This window comes from Pleurodeles waltl, chromosome 7 (genome assembly GCF_031143425.1).
Source record: "Pleurodeles waltl isolate 20211129_DDA chromosome 7, aPleWal1.hap1.20221129, whole genome shotgun sequence".
NCBI classification, from domain to species: Eukaryota; Metazoa; Chordata; class Amphibia; order Caudata; family Salamandridae; genus Pleurodeles; species Pleurodeles waltl.
The window spans coordinates 104,352,956-104,380,508 of NC_090446.1; the positions used below are offsets into that span (position 1 = coordinate 104,352,956).

General features: G+C 40.2%; 1 protein-coding gene across 2 annotated transcripts in view; it reads right to left on the minus strand.

The window, feature by feature from the left end:
- The window catches only part of OGFR (opioid growth factor receptor), a 136,137-nt gene that overhangs the window by 99,818 nt on the left and 8,766 nt on the right, over positions 1–27,553 (minus strand). For both annotated transcript variants that reach the window (XM_069243182.1, XM_069243181.1), the window contains 4 exons: positions 25,825–25,869; positions 23,734–23,799; positions 1,590–1,671; positions 254–332 (listed from right to left, as the gene is read on the minus strand). In XM_069243182.1, coding sequence (XP_069099283.1) covers positions 254–332; positions 1,590–1,671; positions 23,734–23,799; positions 25,825–25,869 — 272 coding nt within the window. The remainder of the gene's footprint in view (positions 1–253; positions 333–1,589; positions 1,672–23,733; positions 23,800–25,824; positions 25,870–27,553) is intronic.

The following is a 27,553-nucleotide window of genomic DNA, read 5'->3' on the forward strand; positions in this document are numbered from 1 at the left end:
GTGATGTCAGTGGTAGTATCAAATGATGCAACAATTGTTGACACTTATGATGTCACCAGTGATGTCACTCACAACGTGAGGGAAAGGGAAAACTTACTAGAGAGAGAGAGAGAGAGAGAGAGAGAGAGAGAGAGAGTGTGTGTGTGTGTGTGTGTGTGTGTCTGTCATCTTGGTAGCGGTATGTGTGGAGCTACCCAAAGAGAAATAGATACATTATGATTTGTAATCACATGCTACAAAGGCCAACACTTACCACTGTATATAAGTATGTGACTGTTCCAATATTGTGTGGTTCTTGTACCATTTAGTAAGTAGTTCTTCTATCAGAACACCTGTAAAAGAAAATAATATTAAACACTGAAAATTCTGCACTGTACCCCAAAGTGTCCATGACCTCCCAGATACCAAAGAGACTCATCTACCCACTATTTTATCCACAAGAAAAATATCCTGTTCACTTTAGCAGCACCAGCCATGAGTTGTGTTCTGTCATCAGTAAAAAGACTTCCCTAAAAATGTTTCCTGTAAAGACTGGACTTGATTTACAAGAAAACAGCATGAATGAATATGCCAACAAGTGATGGACAAGAAAAGTGATAAGCACTGGAAAAAAGATATAGGTTCAAGAATGTTTGCTAACATTATGATAAGCCCCAACTAAGGTTGTGAGACATTTACAAACAATATAACACTGGTGATCAACAGAAATGCAGTGTCAAAATTAACGAGGTCAGTTACTCTTGGGAATATTCCTCTAATTGTGCAGGTTATGCTCTTCTAGTCACTTCTGCTGTAATCTGAAGTTGATAGAAGGATATCTTCTACCACATAAACATGGGCAGAACATTCAACTAATTGTAAATGAACAAACTAATTAGTTTTGATTACTTCGGACTATCTTGCAATGTAGACAAACTTTCTAAAAATGTAGGACAAAAAAGCATCAAGGGATGGGACAAAATAGGCTAAGCAATTGCAAAAAAGTCATTAGAATTATTGGAACATATAATGTACAATGACTGACACAAGGATTTTTAAGAATCCTGGAACAACTGTGTGTATTTCAAAAATAACTAATCATGAAAGATTGTAGGTTGGCTATGGTGACAAGAAGAGACCCATTATAACTGATGTTTAAGCTACTGTGAAAACTTTAACTTGGCAGAGTGGTTATCAGGGTGTTGATGGAGCGAAGGAAGAAAGTAGGATAAGCAAGAATCCATGGGTGTGGAGGGTGTACTCCCACGAAACGCTCAAGTCTATGAGTATTAGTTAGAATGTTCTGTGCTTATTTGCATGGATTGATCAGACTGGAGTGACAAAGACATCACAGTCCAGGCTCATTTCTGCAAGATAAACCCCAAAGCACTGTAGGCCGATCCAACCCTTTGCTCTGGGAATTATCTGCTACTAGAGTCTGAACCAAACAAGGCTACAGTGCTAGCAGAAGATAAGACACAAAGACTCCCATGTACCAAATACCAAATATCTTTTGTACTGCTCATGGTCACATTATCTCCCAAAATTGAATAATGGTACAGATTCTGACTTTTGCCTGCACATACACAACACACTAAAGCCGTTCTCACCATTGGGCTGGAATCTATCCTGGTTCAAGTAAAACCGGAGATTGGGCATGTCTGTGGAGTCCTCATCATCGTCCTCTAGATCCTGCAGAAGAGAATAAAGGCAAATTGCATTCAACGTGCAGTGAAGAGTGATCTCATATAGGGCCCAGGAAATAACAAAAGCATTCTATAAGAGAAATATCACAATATAGCCAAGCAAATAAAAGCTAAATGACAGGGCCACAAAAACAGCTTTTTCAAAGTACTCACAAAACTAGCTACAAAATAGGAATCCTGCTCCAGTTCTGACTTACTGTTGAGATCACATACACACCTTGTTGTTTGTTCTGCACTGCGGATTCATGTTAACAACTGTTCCATAAATCATTATTTATTTTTTTTGTTTAATTTTCTACGAAAGACTAGTGTTGCTATTTATGCCCCCCAACACACTTCCACAGCATAAAATGAAGTGGCTTACCATTCCATTTCAATTCTTGGTCTTGCCAGAACATCTGGGATCCATATACTTCAGAAAGAGGGTGTTTAATTTGCAACCAACTCTCACGTATGAGATGGTTCAATTGTCTCATGCTGTACCCTATTAGAGATATTTGCTTGGAGCTCTCTACCTGAAAGGTTCTGTTCACTATTCAGCTCATATTTACATACTTGAATGTGTTTCCTGGGACCATAGAACAAACGATTCACAGTTCAAACAGAATTAAACAACGTAGTGCATGGGCCACTTCATAAGTGTGTATGCTGGCCATGCTCCATTCACAAGACTTTGACATTACTACATGCGTGACAGGCTCACAATCATCCCCTGCAGCTCTGTTTTCATTCACTAGGGTGTTTATTTATGACAGATTTGCCCACAATGAGACGTCATAGTGGCAAGAACCTAAACTCTCTCATAATGGGAGTTAAAAACTCAATATTTACATCTGATGTGACCAGCAAGTCATAGAACCCCAGGAAGGCTGAATCAGCCTTTCTTCCCCCTCCCCAACTGTTAGCTACATCACTTGGAAACTGCAGACATGTAACAGTAAGTACTATATATATATATATATATATATATATATATATATATATATATATATATATATATATATATATATATATATATATATATTGTCATTACTATTATTATGAAAACCAGAAAGCAGAGCAGACAGCTCTCTGGGCAAGAAAAAACTGCTTTAAAGTAAAATCCATGGTTTATTAGTGTGGATGTGGAGGAGGGAGGTGAAAGTCTTGCACGATTCCTCATTCCATACTGCTATCAGTTCAAGGTGAATTACTCCACCTATCACTAAAGGGGCATGGCTGTTGTGTCACATAAGAGACAACCACACACTGTGCAATGGATGCATCCTCTTGTAGCTCTCTGGAGATGCAAGTGTGCTAGCATTATTATTCATGTCTGTTTACCTTTATTATCCTGGATGGATATTATATTTATGGCAGATACTTTCAGGATTTCCATTAACCACAAAGAGGGGGTCAGAAATAGAGAGAGATCATTAATATTACAGTCAAATTACCAAACTAAGAAATGTTTATCTTAGCATAACTCTAGTGCAAGAAACTGAATTATAATTCTGGTTGGGTGACTACTTAACCGAAGAAATAATCAAAAATCTTGTCAAAATGAACCCTCAGAGTCACTAAATTAATCGGAGCTCAGCTCCATAGAAGCCATGGGAGCGTGCAGACAAGCTTAACTTATGGTAATGTGTATAATGTTTCTGCACTACCAAAGTGGTAACAAAGGTGACATGCAAAACAATAAAAATCCCAAACTGAATTAGAAAATCAAAGAGAAATTTGATAAACAAAATGACACTAAAATAGGAAAAATGCAATAGGGGAACGAAGACATGAACTTTTAAAGCTTTAAGTATGAGAAGCACGAAGGACAAAGTATTCAAGATAGGCAACAACCGCAGTAGACATAGGCACAATTTGAGAATGGATGCAATTGAGCATGTGTCAGATATTCAACCGGGCCGTCTTAGTCAAAGATGTTACCTTCTTGGTTAGTCCTTTAGCTCCCAGAGCACCACTGATTAACTCTTCAAAAGCCCCCCCAGGACCTCAAGGGAGGCACTTAAGAGACTCCCCAGGTGTCAGGCAGAAGCCAAGAGCAGGGTTATGCAGGAAAGGCCTTGTAGCCTGTTGTAATCCTGTAGTTTAAAATGTATGTAACATTAAGACCCTTGAAGATCACTGCTTTGTCCTGGGTACAAGAGGCAGAGCAGGTCTGGCCTTCTAGGCTCAGTTCTCAGACAAATCTAGGAGAATTCTGAAGGGAGTGCCTTTGAGATCGCTCATTTATGCCAGTTATGAGCCAGTTGGTAGAAGTGACCACTCGGTATGGCCTAGCCAATGGATAAAGGTTCCCTGGCCTAGCCTTACCAACTTTGGGCGATTTCAAGATGGCAAAAGTCTTCATCCCACTAAACTGAGGCTTTGAGGGCTGGGGGGTATGCATGGGAAGCATACAATGGTAATCCTAAAGTCGTCCCACATCTAATGCTAAAATCCAGTTTGAAGCAGATCCTGTACCCACAACAATGTCAGAGACAGAATTCTGGTAGAACAAAAGCAGAGTTTTCCAGTACCCATCTAGTGTATATGCAAGAATTGTTTGGCATCCTGGTCTTGCCCTTTTAAGTGTGCCACAAAGGCTATTTGTGACTCCAGCAGACCTTTTAAGTATGCTTTGACACTGAAGCAAGATGTTACACTGTAATGGCAAAATGATGTCCATTGTGAATGGAGCCTTGCCCGGCCCTGGTAACAAAGGTTTAGCTCTACCCAGGTGTCAGCTAACATTTGCCTGTGAAAGGGGAGGCCGCTTTGAAGTGTGCCACAAGTATTATATCAAACCTTCAGCAGACCTGCCAAGCAGGAGTTGACAATCACAACAGATTTGACACTAACTCAAAAAGGATTCTAGGAGGCCCCAACCTGAATATTTTGTAAGGTTCAGCGGGGTCATCTGTGCCCATTCAGGTCAGCCTACTGCCGGCGCCTAAGTACAAGAGGGAGCAGGTCCAGTCCTTCGGGCTCCTCACAGATCAGAGAGCAGGTCCAGTCCTGGAGATGCCACATTTATACCTGTCGTGAGCTAGTGGCTGAGAATGACTTCTGGCATGCCTTAACCATTGGGGTAAAAGTTCCCACGGTCAACCCTATCCACTTTGGACATTTTCAAGATGGCGAAAGTCGTCAGCTACATTAATCTTGGGCTCTGAGGGCTAGGGGTGTGTGGGGAGCTCACTACGGTATTCCTAATGTCCTCTCACATCTATCACTAAAATTTAGTTTGACGAATCCACTGTACCCACAATAAACCTAGAGACAGATGTCTGGTATGGCAAAGGCAGGGTTTATCAGCAAGTAGACTGTGGATACACAAAAAATGCTCCCTTCCTTTTAAGTGCACTCAGAGTGTTATATGTAGAACCCAGAGACAGACATCTGGTAGAACAAAACAACTCCCTTCAGCAACAAGACAGTGAATACACAAGAACTGTCTTGGCCTTGTGTTCTCTTCAATTCAAGGGTTACATGTGGTTCCGCAAATATATCAAGCAGAATTTGACACTGTGCTGTCAAAAGGAGACCCAAGGTCCCACCCTGCACACTCTGTTGCGCTCAAAGGAGTCATTTTAGCCCATTCTGGTCAGCCTATTGTTTGCTTCTGGCAGGCATTTCACACCCATTCAAAGGCTAATTACGGTCTGGGAATTGGAAGGATTATGCTAATTATCATTCTGACAGTTCAGGCAGGCAAGGGGTAACTTTCTAAAAGTAACTTTTCCTTAATATTTATTAAATGCATACTCCACCACTACATTGGATTTTCTATTAAAATAACAGTATTGTTTTTATTATTGCTTTCCAGTGTTTCTCTAAGGGCCAACCACCCCCTTCCTGCAGTGATGCTAGCTTTGAGGTGCTAGTCACTGTAAGGACATGGTAACTTTAAATTTCTACATGTCCTACTTTTAAATATCGATCACCCTGCCCTGTGGGCCACAATGTCTATATAGGGATTGCGTATTACTATTTAAAATGAAGGTTTTTACCTGTCACAGGTCGCAAATCACATATTTTTGCACTGTTCTAGTCAGGCTATAATAGTAGGCCCGAAGCCATGTTTGCACTGCCACTACACTTGATGGCCCATTGCAGTCCACTAGTAGCATTTAACTTTAAGGCCTTGGGTCCATTTTGTACAGTATACTAGGCATGTTAGACATAGCAACAAGGAGTATGCAAATCAAATGCATTTAAAGGGAGAAGCTGGCTGTGGTATCTTCTGTGAAGCCTACCCTGCATCTTTCAAGAAGTAGAATGTAAAGGAGGATTCTAGATTCTGATGAGAGCTGGAGCAAGGTGGTGGAGGAGGTGGAAGAAAGCTGTGCTGCTCTGAGGACTTATGTGGATGGGATATTTTTGATCACAATAAACTTCTTCTGAAGAACTCAACGCTTTGGACCTTATCTCTACACTGGCGATGAGGAGTCTCTCTTCCTGTGACAATATCCCAACACAAAAAATTGAACTTTAGACTACACCATTGTGTTGGCTTTGTGCTACTCTACATTTCCAGCCTCGTCCTTGAATTCAACTCATTCAAAGACTTGAATCATTGTGGTGAGTTGTGAATTTCTACTCATTATATGACATGTATATGGCACTAGCGAATTCAATCAAAGGACATTTCTGCTACCGGCACCTGGATATTCTTTAGATTTCTTACGGTGTTGTTTTTATTCGTTACATAACAGACCTTCATCTTCAATCAAAATCTACTTGCTTGAGAAATATGCCGCTCAGCATTTTTTAAACTTTAATGCTAGTGTGTGTGTTCCCCTTGCGCTTTATTTAACAGCTGCAAGCTTGTACAAAACTGTATACGGCACTCGCGCTTGTCGTTTATTTGTTTTTAAAACCCCAGCGCGAGTGCTAATCTCGTGCCTCGCCTACTCCTCACCCTTGCGCTCTGCCAAACCAAACTATACTTGCGAGTGCTTCCTCCTCGTGCACCGCTTGGTTACTAGCAAACCAAGCGATACAACACGCGCATTTCAACTTGCACGCGTCATTTTTTTGTTGTTGATTCAACTGCTCCAATTTATATTTTTACACAAGATACACACAGTAAATAAGGGAAAACATTGTTTTCTTACCTACTCGTGAACCTCAAGGGTTCTTTCCGTTTGAAAGCTGACAGACTGTAAGAAGCTTATAAAACAACCAAGAATTTCTTTAGAAAACTGCTGTTTTGTGTCTACATCAACTAAAGGATTCCAAAAGGATATATATATAAATTAATCAACAGAGAAGCAGAGAGGAAAGGAGAAAAGGAGGAAAACATTTTTTTTTCTTTCCTCTCCTTTCATTAAAATATATTTGTTTTTTTTTCAACATATATTTCTACTCACAATTAAAAATATACCTCCGCCCCCTTTTTTCTTAACCATTCCAGGCGAAGCACCTATAATATGGTCCAAGTGGAAAAAATTGTTCCTACATTATACCAGGGTGTGTGGTACAAATTTGTCCAATGAAAGGAAGACTTCTCTTCTTATGCATTGCTTAGGGAGTGACGGACAAGAAATCTTTGAAACTCTTCCTGAACCGGATGATGATGGGACTGAACTAAACGAATTTGAATTGTGCTTAAAAAAACTCGATCTACACTATCTGCCAAAAATTAGCACTATACTGGAACGTTACCACTTTGGTATGAGGGAACAGAAACCAGGAGAATCTATTGAGGAGTACTTAACAGCATTGAGGAAGCTAGCAGCCACATGCAAATTTGGCATGACACTGGAGGAGCGCATAAGGGATCAATTCATGTTAAAATGCTCTAGTGACAAAGTCAGGCAAGAGCTTTGGAGCAAAGACGATCCTTCGTTACAGGAGGTTGTAACAATTGCTAAAAGTATAGAGCACACTCTGGCATGTGTGGAAGAGTTGGAGAGGAGGAAGCATCCTGCAATAAATACAATTTCTCAGAATAGTGAACTACAGGAGGACCACAGAGACTGTGATGGAGGAAAAGATGAGACTAAGCTCAGTCAAGTTCAAAAGTCAAAGTTTAAGGATACAAAATGTTTCCGGGGTGGAAATCTAGGACACTACGCTTCTTACAAGAAGTGTCCTGCGGTCAATGCAATCTGCAAACTGTGCAACAAGCGTGGACATTTTGCAAAGTGTTTTAGGTCGCAAAAAGACTCTCCGTCTGTTAAGGTCGTAGAGGATTGCATATTGATGGTGGACACGCAAGGAAAGAAGAAGAAACATCCCAAGGACTTTGTAACCATGTGTGGCATTGAGTGTGAGGTTCTCTTTGACTCAGGAGCATGGCTGACTTTGTTGTCGGATGAAGTGTTCGATAAGTATTTGAGAGACAAAGTGAAACTTAAAGATCCAGATGTAGTACCTGGAGGTTATGGGGGACAAATCATAGATTTAAGGGGATACTTTGAATCGAAAATTACTTTCAAGTCTAACACTATTGTAGGGAAAATCTACGTCCCAGTGAAGGGGATAGTGTATTAAGTTGGCCACATCAGAAAGAACTGAAGGTGATTTTGGATCCCAATAACCCAACACCAGTTTTGTTTAAGAAGGAGTTTGTGAGATTTCTACGGGCAATAAGGTTGAATGTGTTCCTAATTTTGTACGTGAGTTCAGTGATGTCTTCAGTGACACTTTAGGATGCCTAACTAAATATGTACATCGTATTAGAATCAAGGAGGGGACTGTACCAGTAGTATGCAAGGTGCGACCTATTCCCATATCAATGAGAGATGATGTGGAAAAAGAATTGCGTAGGTTGTGTGGTGAAGGTATAATAGAACCTGTAGAGGCATCGGAATGGGTTTCTCCCATAGTTGTCACGCGTAAGTCATCTGGTGAGATAAGATTATGTGTAGACTTGAGGAATCTTAACAAAGCAGTCATTAGTGACCAATTTCCCCTGCCAAACATCACGGAGATGGTAACTTTATTACATGGAGCAAAGTATTTTAGCACTTTGGATCTGGCTTTGGCTTACCATCAGATTTTGTTACATGCCGATTCCAGGGATCTCACCACTTTCATCACACCTTTTGGTACTTTTAGATTTGTTAGGATGCCCTTTGGGTTGGTGTCAGCTGCCTCAGTATTTCAGCATTTAATGCATAATTTATTTGGCTCTGTATTAGGAGTAAAATACTTTCAGGACGACATTTTGGTGTATGCTAGTACGAGGGACGAGCATGAAGTGAGAGTAAGGAAAGTTTTGAACATCTTAAGGAATCACGGACTGACACTGAAGCTTAAAAAAATGTATTTTGGTAAAGAAGAGATTGAGTATCTGGGGCACAAGATTACTTCGACTGGGTTGTATCCTAAGCAAGATTTGGTTGAGAACATCCTGAAGTTACATTCCCCAGAGAAGAAAGAAGAATTATTAGCATTTTTAGGTATGGTAGAATTCTACGCCAAATTTCTGCCCAACTTAGCCTCAAAAACAGAAAACATGCGTAGGTTACTCAGGAAAGGAGTTGAGTTTGTGTGGGATGAAATGTGTGAGAGAGAGTTTGATTCTGTCAAAAGAGAGCTATCTAATGTAGGATGTTTAAAATCGTTTAATCCCAATGAATTGTGTGTAATCATGACAGACGCCAGTACTAAAGGTTTAGGAGCGGTCCTCTTGCAAAAAGGAAAAGATCAAGAGTGGAAACCAGTTGTATACAATTCACGGACACTGAGAGGAGCAAAGGTCAATTATTCTACCATTGAGAAAGGGCCTTAGGTGTTTTTTGGGGTATTAAAAAATTTAAGAATTTTGTGTGGGGTAGGGAGTTCCATGTATATACAGACCACAAGCCGTTAGTGGAGGTTTTCATGAGAAAAGGACTAGACCAAATTTCGACTAGAATCAGTAGATGGATTGTTAACCTTCAAGACTTTGATTTTAGAATGTTTTATGTACCGGGAGCATATAACAACACAGCTGACTGCTTGTCCAGACTTGCTTCTGAAGCGGAAGAAGACTTCAGTAGAGGTCACGAAGATGAGTTCAGTGTGTGCAATAGCACTGAAGGTATAATTGAACAGGATGAGTGGGTTGAAGCAGTAGCTAATGATCCTGTTTTCCAACGCGTATGTCATTGTCTCAAGAACACGTGGGACTCTGAGAACTTAAATAATTCGGAGACATTGAAGAGTTTCTGGAGAGTCAGAAATGAGTTATCTGTGTCAGGAGAGTTATTGTTTCGGGGAGGAAGGTTAGTGGTCCCAAGTGTTCTTGCTGACAGAATAATACAATTGGGCCACACTGGACATCAAGGAATTAGCAAAACCAAAGCTAGAATTCACTTAAACTATTGGTGGCCAGGAATGGACTAAGGTATTGACAGAGGGATTAGAGAATGTCCAGACTGTTGTAACAGCGATAAAATCTATAAAACAAGGGTGCCATCGATGTGTGTCAGAGGTATGTCAAGCAGGCCATGGGATGTGGTAGCTATGGATATTGTGGGACCAATTTATGCAAGAACCGGTAGCAACTATATTCTAGTGTTAGTGGATCAATTTTCCAGGTGGGTCGAGATTGGTGTGCTCAGTAGTGTGAAAACTAAAAGAATAATTGGTCTCCTTGAAGAAATCTTTTCTCGGGAAGGCTATCCCAACTCCATCCTCACAGACAATGGTCCCCAATTTGTTTCCAAGGAGATGGAAGAATATTTGATACAATTGGGAATCGGACATAAGTTATGCTCGTTGTATCACCCAGAAGGAAATGGAGTGGTAGAAAGATTTAATAAGTGTACAAAGGAGTGTGTGCAACTGGAGGTGGCGGCAGGGAGAAATTGGAAAGAGGGTCTAAAAAAAATTCTGGTAGCTTACCCTTTAACTCCGCACTCGACCACTGGTGCAGTTCCTTTTGAGTTGTTCAGAGGCAGAAAGGCCAATACTACATTGGTGCCTGGATGGATTTCTGGGGACAAGATCAAAGCTGTGACCTGGTCTCAAGAGGAGCATGACAGAAAGTATGAAGAAGATCGAGTAGAAATGAGGAAGGAGTATTTTGATAGAACAAAAAGGACATGTACCCTCAATGTGAAAGTAGGTGATGCAGTGTTGATTAGGAAACCAACATTGAGCAAAACTGAGAGTAAATATTTGGGTCCGGTGGTGGTCACCAAGTTGTTCAGGAATGCGGTCAAAGTTAGTGATGGAAGAATTTGGAATCTTAACCGTGTGGTGATTTACAAGAAGAGAGATGGGTAACATTCTTCTGTCCCTTTTTCTATTGTTCAGCCTATAGTTTTTTAATGTCATCTCAAGCCTTTTCAAGAAATGTATGTTTGCATGTTCGTTGTAACAATTTTCTGTATATAGTTTTTCCTTAGTTTAGGTTTACACTAACTGCTAGGTTATTACTAAATTTGTTGAGGGAAAGGTGTATGGTATCTTCTGTGAAGCCTACCCTGCATCTTTCAAGAAGTAGAATGTAAAGGAGGATTCTAGATTCTAATGAGAGCTGGAGAAAGGTGGTGGAGGAGGTGGAAGAAAGATGTGCTGCTCTGAGGACTTATCTGGATGGGATATTTTTGATCACAATAAACTTCTGAAGAACTCAACGCTTTGGACCTTATCTCTACACTGGCACTTTACAACTAGCTAGCAGGGGTAAAGCCAGCAAAACCATAGGAGTAGCAAAAGTTGTAAAATCATGGGTGACCACACAGACAAGGTGTAGTTCCTGCACTTAAGATTTAAAGTCCCTTTTAGGGTAAGAAAAAAGATCCATGGCGGTGTAAGCGGGCAAACATTTTCTTCAGGAAATACAGCATTTGCTATCCAAGAAAAGAAACCTTTACTTGGCTTAATAGCTTCAGCAGTAATAGTGCTAAACTCCTGGTTCTTCATATATGGGGATGCCCTTCTCTGGACAGGGCAGAATAGAGCATGTGCTCTACTATTTCAAAAAGAAGGCGAGGCATGGGTTGCGTGGACTACCGCCCTGAGAACGGGTCAGTTCAGACAGCACTGGCCACTGCAGACTCAATTCCTATAGCGATGTCTGAGAGGATGTTACAAGTGTGTCATAGGCATGTTAGTGCAGATCAGCGGATATGGCTGGAAGGTCATTTTTGTGTAAGAGGAAATACGATTAAGTGTAAATGCGTTAGTCATATAATCTTTTGTCACTCTTATGTCCGCCACCCCTCATCATGGGAAGACCCACCACATTTAATGAAAGTAAGCTTCAAAGACCTCCAAACAACTAAACTCTGCAGTATCCACTCAGCATCGATAGCAAGAGTTGCACGGAAAGTAAGAGAACCATTTAATTGTTCATATGAAAGTGAGTAGAACCACAGGGCAAAACACACTCACAAGACTTCTTAGGGTCATGTTTGCATTACTTAGGACCACCAGCCCTCAGTCCCACATATTTTCTTATGCCATTCCTCTGTTACCATACTTGCCCTTCTGTTTTAAGTATCTTTGTACACTTTGGATGCACACCCTTTTCCTTGCTATACGGTATCATTATATAGGGATACATGATCTGCCCACAGGCATTCTTGATTTTACTCTTTCAATTACCTCAAATGCTAGAACTCTTCTACTTTAAGAGCTATGCCCTGTTCTTTCAGCATTCTGTGAACTAATTTAAATTCATATTTACTTTTCTTGATTGTTTCTTTTTTATCTTCCACACCTAGCACTTTCTCTAAATAATCTCATGCTTGCCACTCTACCTGCTTATATTTGCTCGATAAACAAAGGAGAAAAACACCACAAAACATGAATAGATACTCTCTCTTGCACCAACAGAGAGTGAGTTTATGCTTGTTGGAATCTCTGTAGGAACGTTCGGCTTCACTTTACCTATATCCATGTTAAACGAGGATTATATTATAGTAGGCCATCTAACAGAATTTTAAGGACAGAAGTCTAAGGGACATTGAGAGGACGGCCTTTATCTTTCAATACAAAAAAGTCCATGCCATGAAATACATTTCTTGTAATCTAGCTCAAGCTTTTTCAGTAAAAAGAGAATATATTTAATGCCAGGGTTGCGTCCTCAATGTTTCTCAACTGCAGAAATGCTTCTACCAATGATACTGAGCTGATCACATGCACCACACAGTATCTCAGGCCTTGCCTAAAATATGCTCAATGAACTCCAAACCTGCAGAAACCTGTTATACATGCCTACAATAACGTTTTTGTACTCTGGTGGAAAGAAGGTAGATTTTCTGGTAATTTTGATCTTTTTACATATAGAAACAAAGCAGTTAGCTTTCCAGTCTGGAAAAGCAGAGGCTGTGAGGCAATTCACAGAAGATTGGTTTGAACTTGTTGTCCTTGTGTTTTGCTACAACAGACGAAAAGCTCATTTTCAACCACATAAGCATTGTCAAACACAACACATTTTGATGGAAATGGCAACTCTCTTCCTAAGTCTGTTTTGAAAAATAACTGTTAAAATAAACAGGCAAGATAATTCTGGTCCATTATACAAAGGTGCTATTGCTGCATTCCCCACAATGTTGTGGAAAATAAAATTAGCTTAGTCATACCAACTCATGTACATCATCCAGGCCTGGATGTCCAGCACTTACCTGAAATTCAGACCCACCAAACAGAATTTCTGCTATCCGGCAAGAACATCCAGCAACAACTAAGTTCAAACCTGCTCAGAGATACAATCCTGGATGATCTGAACCCCAAACTTCACCCAATGCCAAGTTTCTCAGATTCCCTCTGGACATAATTTCACCCTCAAGGAATAAATAGTCCAAAAAAAAAAATCAAGAAAGGCTGGCAACACTTCCCTCTCTCGACTTAGGAGAGTGAAACCATTCCTCAGAACTACCATTCAAGTCTGCATTCTCTTGCTTCTTAATGGTGGTAATGCCCTGTGCCATGGTCTCCAGACTCTGCACTGGCCCTCTTCAAGGCCATCTTACACTCAAAGGACATCACAGATGTGGCAACTGTTCCATAAGTGATTCGACAATTAAAGGCAGCATATTTTTATTCCAAAATAAAAGAAGGGTATATGCTAAATTTGCTACCTGTAAAACTAAGAATGGTGTATATGGTGTAATATATCCATGTGAAAAATCGTATATGGGGATAAACAAACCAGCACTGCGCAGGTGCATTAACAAACACAAATCCAGAATTAGATGTAACAAACTCACAGCACCATTGGTTCAACATTTCCTGGAAAATGCACAAGTTTCAAGGAAATAAAATAGACAGTACTAGATGTTATCACACAAAGACCCAAGAAGGAGCAACACTGAAATAATATTTCAGCCTTATGACAGGTTTGAATGAACTTTCAGAGATAAATAAAATCTAGGCCCTAGAAGGGGCCCCATTCAGAGATTATTAACATCTAGGTCCTAAAGAGGCACCTTTCCCAAGAAACTAAATTTCCCAATATGCAAAAAAATTGACTTTCCCACCATGCACGTAACAGAAGTGGAGAAAGGATTCTATGTCACACCTTATTTCACAAATGAGCCAATGAACAACAGACCGATAACACTGGTCAGAGTTCATCATGAAATGGGGTAATACCATTTATATCCACTTGTTTAAAAAACAGGGAGGTGTTGCATAAACATTGTACATATTCTTTTGTGACAGTTCACTCTGTGGGTAAGTTGGAAGCTTGTTTATGTAGTACTAGAATGTTAGAAGTTTCTAGTGCGCTGTGAGCAATGCTGAGCGTGCTGGATTTGGCAGCAGCTTTCCTGGATTTTCTCTGTAGACACAATACACACAACTAGTGTATAATGTTTGTTCACTTTTTGGGTCTCGCCTACGACAGCGAAAGCACTAGCTGCTCTCTTGCTTGTGTGAGATATTGTATACAAGGGGCAGGAGGCCCACCCATTGCTTAACCCACACGTACCTTTTCACTCTCATTTGCTGCTTTCTAATTGGCCAGTGCATTCTGCTTCAGTTCCTCTTCTTTCAGCCGTAGCACAGACGAAGTACTGATTTCTTCTGCTTGACTGCCGGACCTCCCCTGAACACGCTGATTGAACTACTACATTCATTTTTTCTTCTTCCCTGTTGTCTTTATTGAACGTCTTGACATTTGCCACTATGTTATATCATGCCAAATGCACACTTCAAAAAAATACCCTTTTCTCCTTTGAAACTGATTTTTATTGTGACAACAGATTTTATATGCTTTTATCGTAGTAACAGATTTGATCTGCTTCCAAATGTATTTTCACTAAGACATTGACATAGGCGCAATTGCTTTCTTTAGGTGATAGGGTTTTTTTTTTTTTATCAAAAGTAAAAATTAATCCACGCATGAGGAGATTAACTGGTTTGCTCAGAATCACAGGTGTGTTGTGCAGAGACCTAACAAGCACTGACAAAGCCATTGGGTCTCTCCTTTGATTTGAGAGTATTGGCTCTGCCACTGCCTTTTGTTGCTGCTGTGCAGCATGGGCACTGTACACTTTGGCATTGATTTGTCGTCTGGCTGCATTACAAAGTGGCTTAAAAAATATATTATAATAGCAATAATAATAATAATAATAATAATGCTATGATGCATCCTGTGCTAATGAACTTTAAAAATAAAAAAGGGCATTAGTCCTGGCTGCATCATAGCGCTTTTTAAAATTAGTTTTAGCCACACTGCTAGCATCTTTGCTACTGTACAACATGGCTACAAAACACTGATAAAGTCAATAGCTCTCGTTGGCTAGAGCTATTGGCTTTGCCAAAGCTTTCTCTCCTTTAAAGTGTTTTTCAGCCCGTGTTTACCACTCAAAGCAAACGTCGTTTTTATCACCACTTTATAAATTAACCACTGAAGGGTGGTTCACACAATTGTTCAAAAAAAAGATCTGCTGGATTAGTAATGGAATTTATTTGTTGCTTTTGTATAGGTTACCCAGTTACAAGCCCCAAAGAGACCCTCCACTTATCCAGGATCGGAACACTTCAACACTTACACCAAGGGGTAATTATTTGCTTTTCGAGTCTAGATTAGGACACCTTGGGCCTGATTCTAACTTTGGAGGACGGTGTTAAACCGTCCCAAAAGTGGCGGATATACCACCTACCGTATTACGAGTTCCATAGGATATAATGGACTCGTAATACGGTAGGTGGTATATCCGCCACTTTTGGGACGGTTTAACACCGTCCTCCAAAGTTAGAATCAGGCCCCTTGTCTTCAATTATAAGTACTGAACACTAGAGACTCTAATTGCTTCTCCTCAAACATGTGCTGCCAATAGCATCCCTTGGTGACTCTCACAGAAGACATGTCTGGTTTGCAGTGAACTATAACAAGATTGATTCTTCTATCCTTTTCTAAAAACCTTCCTCCTCTTCCTTTAAAGCAATTGTGGAACTGGCTTACTCAGTCTATATCATGGTTACTCGCAAATAAGGGAAACATCCATGCCGTGCTCACTGCTTCCTTCCCCATGCCGTTCAGAGAGAAAGTGTGAGAGCTCTAAGCTGAAGTGAGGACTGCGTTCGATCCGTAGGCCAATTTCCGTACCTTTTAGGAAATCTGAGGAGTTGGGTGTCTGGGGAACACCTCAGCCATGCCCAAGTTCTGCTGGGCTCTCCGCTACACAGGGATACACCCACCCATAACGTGGTGGAGTTAACATTCATAACCGTCCCAACCTTCCTGGAATCCGCATGAAGGCTGGGCTCTTCCCTATGACTGGTACACTCCCACCCATAAATGGGTGGAGTTGACATTCATAATCACCCCAATCCTTCTGGAACTAAATCTAACTATCTCGAAAGCGTCACGGAAACTACTTGGTGCATAAAATATTCTAGGTTGAAGACTGAATTATTTTAGATGTTACTAATGGCATATTAATTCGCACAATAGCATTCTGTGATACTGAAACTGAGGAATGTTGCCTTAGTAACGTTTTACCTTTTCTAGTGGTTTTATCTTTTGATTTAGGGTAATATATTGATATATATTTTCATTGTAGCATATGGTTGCTAGAACATCAACTGTACTAAACTATCAGGTTATCTATTCACTATGGCAGCAAGGAGTATGACACAACCTACACTCTTCCTCAATGATGCAGGGGGCCTATTCTACCATAGATAAAATGGGTACAAATATTAATATCATATTTAATTGCCATTAGTGGGGAACAATTTTCACCTGTGAGAAAGCAACGTTTTTGCATTTTGCAATTATTGCATAGTTTGGGCATACAAGGGAGGAAGATATATGAGAATTTGTCAGAAACAGAGGATGACAAGGAGGATATACAAGACGTCTATCAGAAAGTGTTTCACAAATTAGAGAGTCACTGTGAGCTAAAGGTTAATGTTGTTTTAGAAAAACACAAATTCTTTAGTAGAATACAAGGGAAAATGAGAAGGTGACTAGTTATATAGCTTGTTTAAGAGGTTTAGCAAACACATGCGAATTTGGTTCTCTATGTGATTCATTAATAAGAGATCAGTTGATTTGTTGTATCAACAATCCACATATCCAGGAAAAACTGTTAGCGCGTAACCCTAACTTAAAAGAAGTCCTTGACATAGCAAAGAGTGTTGAGCACATGTCAGATCATTAAAGAAATTAAACATTCCACTGAATCAGACACCATAAAAGTGATTAGTGAACCAAATAGTCAAGGAGACTCCATAGTTAATAAAGAGGAAGAACATAGGGTATATGAAGTGCGTAATAAAAAGAAAGTAGATTCCCACAGGGAGAGGACAAAAAACAAGTGTTACCGATGTGGAAGTGGCAATCATTTCGCTAACAGTCCAAATTGCCCTGCAAGAAGTAGCAAATGCAGAAAATGTTATTTAAAAAAAGGCACTACGCTCTTTTATACCGTGTGTAAGAATGTGAAAGTTGAAAAAAACAAGTTCAAGTGTTTGAAGACATGAGCAACAGCAAAGGTAAATGTATATTTCAGTTGGAAGGTGAGAACCTAGACTCCACGTATCCCACATGTGAAATTTCCTTAGATGGAATTAATGGAACAGTATTTGCAGAATCGTGTTCCCCCTACACTTTCATTGATCAAAAAATATTCAATAGCAAATTTACGGACAAAGTTTGTGTTCTGCAACATGCTGATATCTAACCTGGGGTGTAGGACAGGAACCCAATACCCCTTGTAGGAATGATAACCATGCGCATCACATTTAAGGACCTTCAGACAGCAGGGAAAGTGTACGTGGCAGAGAAGGGGTCAAACTTATTAGGACGGAGACTTCAGAAAGAATTAGGAATAATACCGGATCCAAATGACGCTGAATAAGACCTGACCGTTGAGAGGTCTTTCGCAGGAATGGAGATTTGCAAGCAGTTTCCTAAATCGTTCGAAGACAGATTGGGGTATCTAAAAATCATGTCAGCACTAAATCAAGTTAAAAAAGAATGCAGTGCCATTAGTGCATAAGGTTAGACTTATCCCACATTTGATGCAGGAACCGATAAAAGACAGAGTTAAAGAAACTGGTTGCCCAGGGGGTCATAGAACCTATTGAAAGTTTTCTGAGGGACTTGAATGCCAACATCTGGGTAGATTGGTTCCCGCTCCCAAGAATAAGCAAAATTATAAGTATGATAGCTGAAGTCAGATGTTTTAGTGTGATCATTCTGTCCTCTGCTTACCATCAAATAGAATTACATCCGGATTCCAAAGCTCTCACATTTTCCATAACCCCACATGGAGTGTACAGGAGAGTTCAGGTTCTGCAGAATGCCCTTCGGATTGGCCTCTGTGGTGACTGTTTTCCAGAGAATCATGCAGAATCTTTTAGAAGGTAGAGCATGTGATGATCTTCCAAGACTATATTTGGAGTATGGGGACAGGGAAACTGCACACACCCACACACTGAGAAAGGTATTCAAGGTTTGACACTAAAGACAGCTAAGTGCCAGACTGGTGTGTGTTCAGTGGAGTATTTGGGTCACACCATATCTAAAGATGCGGTTAAGCCCAAATTGAATTTGGTAGTGGCTGTTCAGCCACCAATAAAGACAAACTTAAATCCTTTCTGGTTTGGCAGAATTTATGGCCAAATTTGTTAAGAACTTTTCAGAAGTGACTGCAATAATAAGGGTCCTATTAAAACTCTATCAATTGGGATCATGACTACCAAAAATCCTTTGAAGCTGTAAAGATAGCCATAGTGAATGCCCCTAATCTAGGAAACTTACACATAAAAAGAAAGACAATACTCACTTTCGATGATAGTGGCTAGGATTTTGGTGCAACCCTATCGCAAGTAGTTGATGGAAAAGAAAGAATAATAGTGTTTCCATTAGGAGCACTGAGAAAAACAGAATACAACTATTCCAATATTAAACTGAGGCTTTAGCCTGCTACTGGGCAAAGTCACCTTTCTTTGGGGAATGCCTGATCACAAATTCCTCACTTATCTTTTTCCATCTAAAGACAGAGGCAACACCACTCCGCGCATAGCTAAAGGGTTGTTAGGTCTAGAAGAACTTGATTTTATAATTGAACCTGTGCCTGGCAATTAAATGTAGCTGGCGGCTGCCTGACCATGTTACCTAGGGTAGAGGTAGGTGAGAAGAAAGCAAGATTTCCAAGATTCAGTTCTGTGTGTTAAAAATCCCAGTCTGGTAAAAGAGGACTGGGAGAGAGAGAGGTTAAGGACACCCCCATCTTAAAATTGCTCAGAGAGAAAATAATCAAGAGGTGGTTATCTAAACCAAAAGATCTACAGGAAGAACTCAGAATCTATTGGGATGTACACATGGAACTAAGCATGTACAATGACATGGTAATGAGAGGAGAGAATCGTACCACTCACAGAGTTGTGGGACAAATTTGTCGATATAGCTCATGAGGATCATCTGGGATGAAACATCACAAAGCTAAAGCTCAGAGCCACTTATTGGTTCCCCACAATGGATAGCATGGTTGAAACCAAGGTAAAAGAATGTGTAAGATGTGCAATGAGTGATAAAACTAAGCACACCCAAGAAATATCCATTTCACCTGTGACAGTACCCCTGAAACAGTGGGATAAACTGGGGTTAGACATAATAGGTTCCCTACGTTACTCTACCTGGGTGGGGAAACACATCTTGGTATTAGCTGATTATCATTCACACTGGATAGTCACAGAAACAGTGAACCACATGACCACCCAGGATCTAATTACTTTCCTTGTCATCATGACAGGAATTTTGATAACCAGTTGCATGGCTGAGGCTATAGAGATGTTGCTGGCAGACATGTCTATTCTGCACCAAAGAATGGCTCTGTACTGTCTAAGAGCTAATGGATAAGTGGAAAGAGTAAACCGCACGATTAATGAATATTTGCTACTTGCCGCTAAATCTGGAGAACCACTGGAGATAGCCCCAAGAAGATGGTGTGGTCATATCATACTGCACCCAATGCCATCACAAGGGTTTCTCCATTCTTTTTGTTGAAAGGGAGACCTTCGGGCAGTAAGTTGGATCCAAATTGTTTGAAAGGGGGTAAACCTAGATGGGGGGCACTCAGAGAGGAAGCAAGTGAGAAAGTCCATCAGTATCAAAAGAAATACATAGACAGGTACAAATGGAAACACAGGGCTAAAGCTGGACACCGGACACCAGAAAGTGTGACAATGGGTTGTAGTTAAACTACCTAATTCACGCCAGAAAGAAGGCAGCACATTTCCCAAACCACTGACAGTAATAAAAGTTTGAAGGAATGTTGTTACATTAGATGGCAAGGTATGGAAAATGGCTAGGCTCTTCTTATTCTTGCCTCATATTTGCCAGCCTCGCTGCGAAAATTCCTTGTTAGTCCAAAGCACTGGAGATTTTAGCGACCTGAGAGGAGAAAAACAGTGCCACATAGCATAAGGACTACATTTTTCATTAATTGTGGGAGGGAGATGTGTTGTAATATGCTATACTGTAATTTATATTTCCTCTAGTTGTTTCAGGAACCTATATATGTGCAACTGTAGTTACTGTAGTCACCTTTATATTTCTTTATCGTGATAAAACTGACAATCGTTGGTAGAGGCAGCAATGTTCACAGGACAAACATGTTTTTGTCATAAAAGCTAGGCCTCAACCATTCTAAAGTTGGGTTAGTGAGAACCTAAGGAAGTATCAAAGATTAGGCGTTGATAACCCAGAAAGTTACAAGGAATCTTTTGTATCGCAGAATGAGTTTTCTTGATTTTTCTAGTTCAAATATTTCAAATATCGTTATTGTTGGTGATAGCGGTGCAGCATAACTATGAATTTGAAAACATTTATTATGGCTTGCTGAAAAAATATGTGTCCAGTAACAATTAATAGTGTAATTGTTGAAAAGTAATTGGTAAATTTAGCCCCCTTTTTTCCATATATTTTGTTTTTGCTCCTATTAATTTCTGTCTTGACTATAGGAGTATTCACTAAAAAAAGGCTAGATATTGCCTGCTTCAGTTTCATCTTGTGGGCGATAGGAAGCCCATCTAGTAAAACAAGCATTTTTCCATCCCCTCAAAACAATTTCTTTGCGTTTTATAAAGACCATGGGAGTGGCGGCAAAGGTTACCTGCTGCATATTAGAGGACTTGGGGTCAAAGGCACAGATTATCAGCAGCGAGGATGGGCTGAGTGGGCAACATTTGGGCACCAGAATAGGTACAGGTCTAGACATGTAATGAGAATCTTCCATGGCCCACATTGCTGTGGAATGCAGCAGTTTTGATCGTTATAGCACCGGGAATCTCAAAAGCCCAAACTGCAGTACACCCCCAAGGTCCAGCACTGACATAAGCCAATCTATGACGGATCAAAACAAAGCCACCTAAGAATCCTATACTGGAAATGGGTAAAAAGACAAAAGGAGTTGTAAGTATCCTCATCACCTATGTCTCCTTGACACCTCACATTGCAAGGAAAGTTGACCAGTGCTGCACCTTTTCAGCTCTTTATGACCTGCACTCTTTTCTTCTCTCAGAGGCTGAATATAAGTTTGTCCACCAAGGGTGGACCATGTTTTTCTAATGTTACATGAGCAGAGCACAAGGTATACTGCCATCCGGTACACTCAGCCATCAATCCTTCTGTGGTTAGTAAAGTGAGTACCTATAAATTAGGAAAGAGTAACACTTCTCATTTATAAGAATTAGAAATAGAAGTGACGTATGACGTGCCTTCTATATGGATACAGAAATTACTGCAAGCACCAGGTGACGTTCCTGCCCGACAAGAAGTGTTTCTACAATGTCCAGACGATGTTGTTCAGACAACATTCAAATTACTTCCTGAAGCGGGACAGTATTCCTCAGCTTTGATTCTTGGAAAAGAAAAGATGAGGGGAGAATGGAGGATCTCAGCAAACCAGTATTGCATCTTCTCAGCTAGAACCACATTTTTCTTCACTCAATATGGTGTGCAAAATGTCGAAGTGCATGTACTGGTAAAGACAGTGATTTAGATAAAGCATATTTCATTACTGGTCAACAGTCAAATAATCAGAAAAAGGGAGGGTGATCATTACTAGAGCATTGGACATCTATTTTGAACAAAAGGTGGGAATCTCCACTTACAGGCTGACTTGTCAACCCTGAATAAAGCACAACCTGAAGGAATGCCACCTGTACCCAGTCTGCCAACAGACAGACACCTAGTGGCTTGCATCTTGATTTAAGAGGAGGTTAATAGTGAATATAGTTGAGAGGTACAGGCATTTTCTAGTTGTGCCCCTACTGTGGACACCGCCTTTGGCTCTCCATTGTAAAGATATCTCCAGTACCACCCCCAGGACCCCATAGCTGAGTCTTATGTGTGGAGATCTGTTGTATATGGCAGATGCTTGTTTTACTGTATTGTGTGAAATTCAGAATTCAAAGCAACTATGTGCACAACTGCTCAAGATGGTGGCCTCACTGTAGGCAGTTCATTGTATACCCCAAGATGCAAATGGGGATGTTTTCCCATCACTTTAATCTTTAGGACAGTGTCTTGCTGGTGGAGGCTGATTTCGGCCCAGCCAATCCTCTGTAACCCGGTGGCAATCCTTAGTCTACACATATATGGCCTGTGCATGTTCATATGGTATAAATAGTATGTACCTTAATGTATGTAGTGAACTGATAATCCTGTGCTTTGGCTAATTAATGGTCCAAATTAAAGAATTTAGATTAGGATTTAATTCACTAGATTGTCTGTTCTGTCAGTGAATGCACAGGGCCTTCCTACGTGCCTTTGTCGTAAGGTTAAAAGTTATCAGAACAGCGCTGTAATTCATGCACCTTGAAGGGTGGGCACCCTGTGTGGGCTCTGTAGGATCCAGACTATATGGAGGTTTTGCTTAGGGAAAGATATACAACTGAATAAAGAAACTGATTTAAATAAGAATCCTTCTGTATGGTCTAATGCTTATGATAGTAACTTAAGAGCCTTAGACAGGGCTAATCTGAAGAAAATGCAAATATTTGCCCACTGGTTGTTTTTGGGGTTTATTACACCTGTTTACTTACATATATGCAACCAGTACACACCAGATTGATGTTCTAGTGGTTTAGGGTGTGGAATATGGGTTCATATGACTTCCGCATAGTCTCTCCATCAGGAAAGTAAATAAACTTACAAGTAGAAGTGTGATCGGTGAAGCAAATTCAATATTAATAGGAAGCTCAAAACACCTTGGAATGTGTAGGTGGTGGTTTATTAGTACGCCGGTTGCCAGATCTATAATTGCTTTTTTTTGTTTGTTTTTTAAATGAAAGATCCTCCAAATTTTAATCTATGGGATTAAGAAACAGCAAAAAGTTTATGTTTTGGAAAAATGTTTTTAAAAGTATGAATGCTTTGGAAAGATTTCAAAAGATTTGGGTGCAGCCTGGGTAAATGGTCTGATGACATATTTTGGATTTTATCATAACTTTATACTTATATAACCTATCTGCACCTAAAGCCCAAGGGAAGTGTGAAAACAGTCCAAGAAAGGCCGCAGAGTATAGAAAAATATGACATCTTCATCAATGGCATTAGACATTACTAAGTTCAATCACAATGGCCAAGAACCCTCATGGATTGGAAAGCCATGGGTGCACAGCATTTGGGGGAGATACCACAAAATCTACAAAGCCATACCGGATATCCATGTCTGTAATTTTGCATGTCCTGTGCTGCTCGCATATTGCGATGTCGAAAGGTGCCCTGTAGGGAAAAGAAAACAGGTCATCGGTTTTTGCTCAATTGATCTTTCTCGAAAGAAACCTCAGCCTGCAACTCGAGTTTAGGCTCTCAATAGGAGTTTCTAGCATTCACTAAGATTTTCAATATGCAATACAGAATTTCAACATCCTAAACAAATTTCAGTTGGGACGAGGCTTTAGGTCATTTATTTAGTTCCACATTACCAGAGAATTAATCGACTCACTGGTAATCAGTAAGCTACAGTTCTGCAAAAGTTTGCAAGTGTGCTTCACCAAGAGCTCTTTCCACCCCTTAGATAATGTTCCTAACTTCAATACCCGCACCTTATGCAAACTTCCAGAACACACTCCTACCACGGCTTGCTGCCATCAAGGTCTCTAGTTCTCTGCCAAGAGCAAGGCCCTCCACAACTGCTGATTCTTTTATTAAGGATTAAAACAATCATCAATCACTAGACAACCTTTGCAACTCCGTAACCTGCTACACTGAAACTCGCAATCTTAGATCCACAAATCAAAATCTTCTAACATCACCCAAACTCCAAAGACTTTATCAATATTCTAATCGTTTCACCTTCTAGGACCCCTTCTCACAGTAATCCGGGCACACTCAGCGCTCCAGGAATTCAAAATAGCCCTGAAGAATGATCTAATGAGTCTAGGGAGAAAAGAATTATCATCACCTGGTACTGTCATCATCTGTTAAATATGTATATTGTTGCCTGTGCATCACTGTAGTTTTTAGACATGTCTGTTCAATATCTGTGTTTGCTTACAAATAGCGCTGATAAATTAATTGTTGCTACTGCTCAAGTTTAGTTTTCTTTTTTTTAAACAAGGCAATCCATTTATGTATGTCTCCTGCCTGCTGCATATATTTTTATATACAGTATTTCTCATCTAGACACCTCTGTAATCACAAATACATAAGTCATTTGGCAAGACTGCTATTGTACATATTAAATTCATTGAAAACTGAGAAGTGGGGGAAAAGAGAGTGATGTCCTGGAATCTGTGAACAAAAGGGCAAACGTCATTGAACATCTTAGTTCTAATTTAGAAAGATAACTCCAAAAATACTTTACAAGAAAAGTTATTTGAAGTTGGACCTTTTAGGAACAATTAAAGAAAAATCCTGAAACAGGTGCATGTTTCAGGCTCGAGAGCCTTAGCTCTGGCAAATATGTAATTTCTGCACCTGGTATACACACCAAAATTTAGCCTAGGTGGTTCTAATCCTATCGAACACTACTCATCAGCTAACTTGTTTCCAGACACACAATTCTTCTTCTCTCTTTGGCCCTTGGCACTGTCTGGGTGCTGATGCTGAATTCTTTCACCACCCGTTTGCAATTCTCCAACTTACAAAGCAGACTCCTTGCCTATATCATATAATTAACAACTTTGAATGTCTGTCAGATACATAAAAATACAAGCATATATTCTTAGTTATGAGTGCTACATCTAAAGGAGTGCCCTTACAAATGCTAACAACCATGAAGTACATCACAAGGATATGTCTTGTCTTGGCCTTGTGCAACACTTATCAAACTTAAACATCCAGAGTTCTCTCTTGGGTAGCACAGTCAGGGACATTAAGAAACCTAACAAACAATGAGAGACAGAGTGAGAAAAACACACTTGTTTCATATGCGTTTTCCTATCCAGATTATAAACACCTCTTAAAAACAGTGATAAACAGAACCATCATCACAGAAAATCTTGTGTGAATACCAGGTGCATCCCAAGCAAACAACAAGAAAAGGACCCAATGTCAATATGAACTCTTGCTCTATCACGAATAATTCTTGTAAACAATGAGACACCGTTTGTATATGGTGTCCGGTAAGGAGTAGCAAAGTATGTAAGACAAATGGTCACATTAGCCATCTGAGCACTTTTCATCTACACAAATTATAAGACAACCCCACAGCTGTACTATGAATCACAGACCAGGGTTACTGTGCAAGATCAAGCATGATATGAATAAGCAACTTAAGAGAAGAAGCTCTAAACCAACTCTTACCTCATTCATCCGCTGGGTATTTTTCTTGTCGTGTGTATTTTTTCCCTACAAACAAAGCACAAAAAATATTTAATAAAAAGCTTATATTTGTTCCCCGGAAGTTATCAGGCCTCTTTGCTCAAAGAGTTTACTGCAAAAATAATGGCTCAATGGGTATCCTACAGACGGCCAATATGCCACAAAAGGCTATTTTTAGATGATCGATGTACTGTGGTACTGGTCATTCACAAAACAGCTTATGAAGTGGTTTTGGGACAGCGTCACCTCGGTTTCTGTTGCAGAATATTTCTCCTTCATCAGCATCCTAAAAGAAACTAAGAGGTTATTTCAAAGATCTACACAAATGACCTGGCAGTTACCCCACCTTAAATGCAAATGACCAAGTAAGGCCTTCCCAAAGGTTTGAGTCAGATCAACTCATTGAGTGAACAGAAATTAACTCTTCAGAACGCTCAAAAGGATCCTTATTCTAGAAGGACCTCTGGCGTTGCCATTAAGTGATGCATGTTTCCGGGCAAGGAAATACACGCTCAGTTCCAATCACTGGAGAGATGTTGTGGCTCGTGTTCCAATGGGCTTGTGCCTTCCTTTGCAGATACATTCTCTCCGCCTTTTTTTTTTTTTTGGCATGTTCATCACACTGCTGTAGCCATGATATATACTCCTGGTGCTCAGAGTATGCATGCTGTAGCATTCTGTAGATTGTTCTCTGGCAGCTGTTTTACCTTCTGGTAAACTTATTTTACTTCTTTATGATGGGTGGAGCATTGAAGAAGTCCACTAAATTTTTGCGGTGAATGGCTTAACTAAGAGTGCCCTTCACGTGTCATGGTAAATCCACTCCAGTACTGTGAGTCTTCTTTCTGAACAGTCTTCCTGTTAATGACACTGGTAGAAAAACCTCACCAGAGGTTTTGAGTGCTGTGCAGAATGTCGGTGTTGAGGCGGTATCGGTCTGAGCAGGTAATGTTGGCTATAGAAACCATGCAAGCTTGGAGGATCTGCATGCCAAAGTACCATCTAACAAAAGCAGCTGATGAAACAGTGCTTCATGCAAAGTAGACCACATTATCCATAGAGTGTGAGCTGCTTTCAGCTTAGTGGAGAAAACTACCCTTTGGAGTAGCGCTCTTCTGCAAAAGGTGGAGCACTTTGCAGTAGGAGCTGCATACAGCGCATGAGGAACGAGCATCACTTTTAATGACAATGTTTTGTTTTCAGACTAGTTACATATTCCTTCTCTTTAAAGTATGAATGCATTACTACCTCTTAATGACACAGGCAATTCATTGGCAGAAGGCACCTTTCAAGGCTTTGAGGCACAGAAGTTTTTGTGAAATGGGGTGCATTTTAGGCAACCGTGGAGGCAGTATACTTTCACAACTTTTGACAGGGGTGGTCATGAGGTGTGCTTTAAGGCATGATTTGCAGACCTGAAATCACACCTGCAATCTGTAGCTCTGCCTGCTTATTGTAGTCCATTTCTAGAGAAACACCTATGTTGTTGGAGGAATGGGTTTCCATATTTAGAACTATTGGGACTTCTGGGCGGTAATGACGAAGACTTCATTGGTCAATGCTTAGCAATTAGAAAGGTAACATATTAAAAGAATGTTTGCATCCAGTTATGTATGCATAGGGAATAGTACTTAAAACATGTGTACTCTGTTGTTGCAAACAGAAATACAGTAATCCTAATCCCATAAAACATGCATATTATACAGAGCCG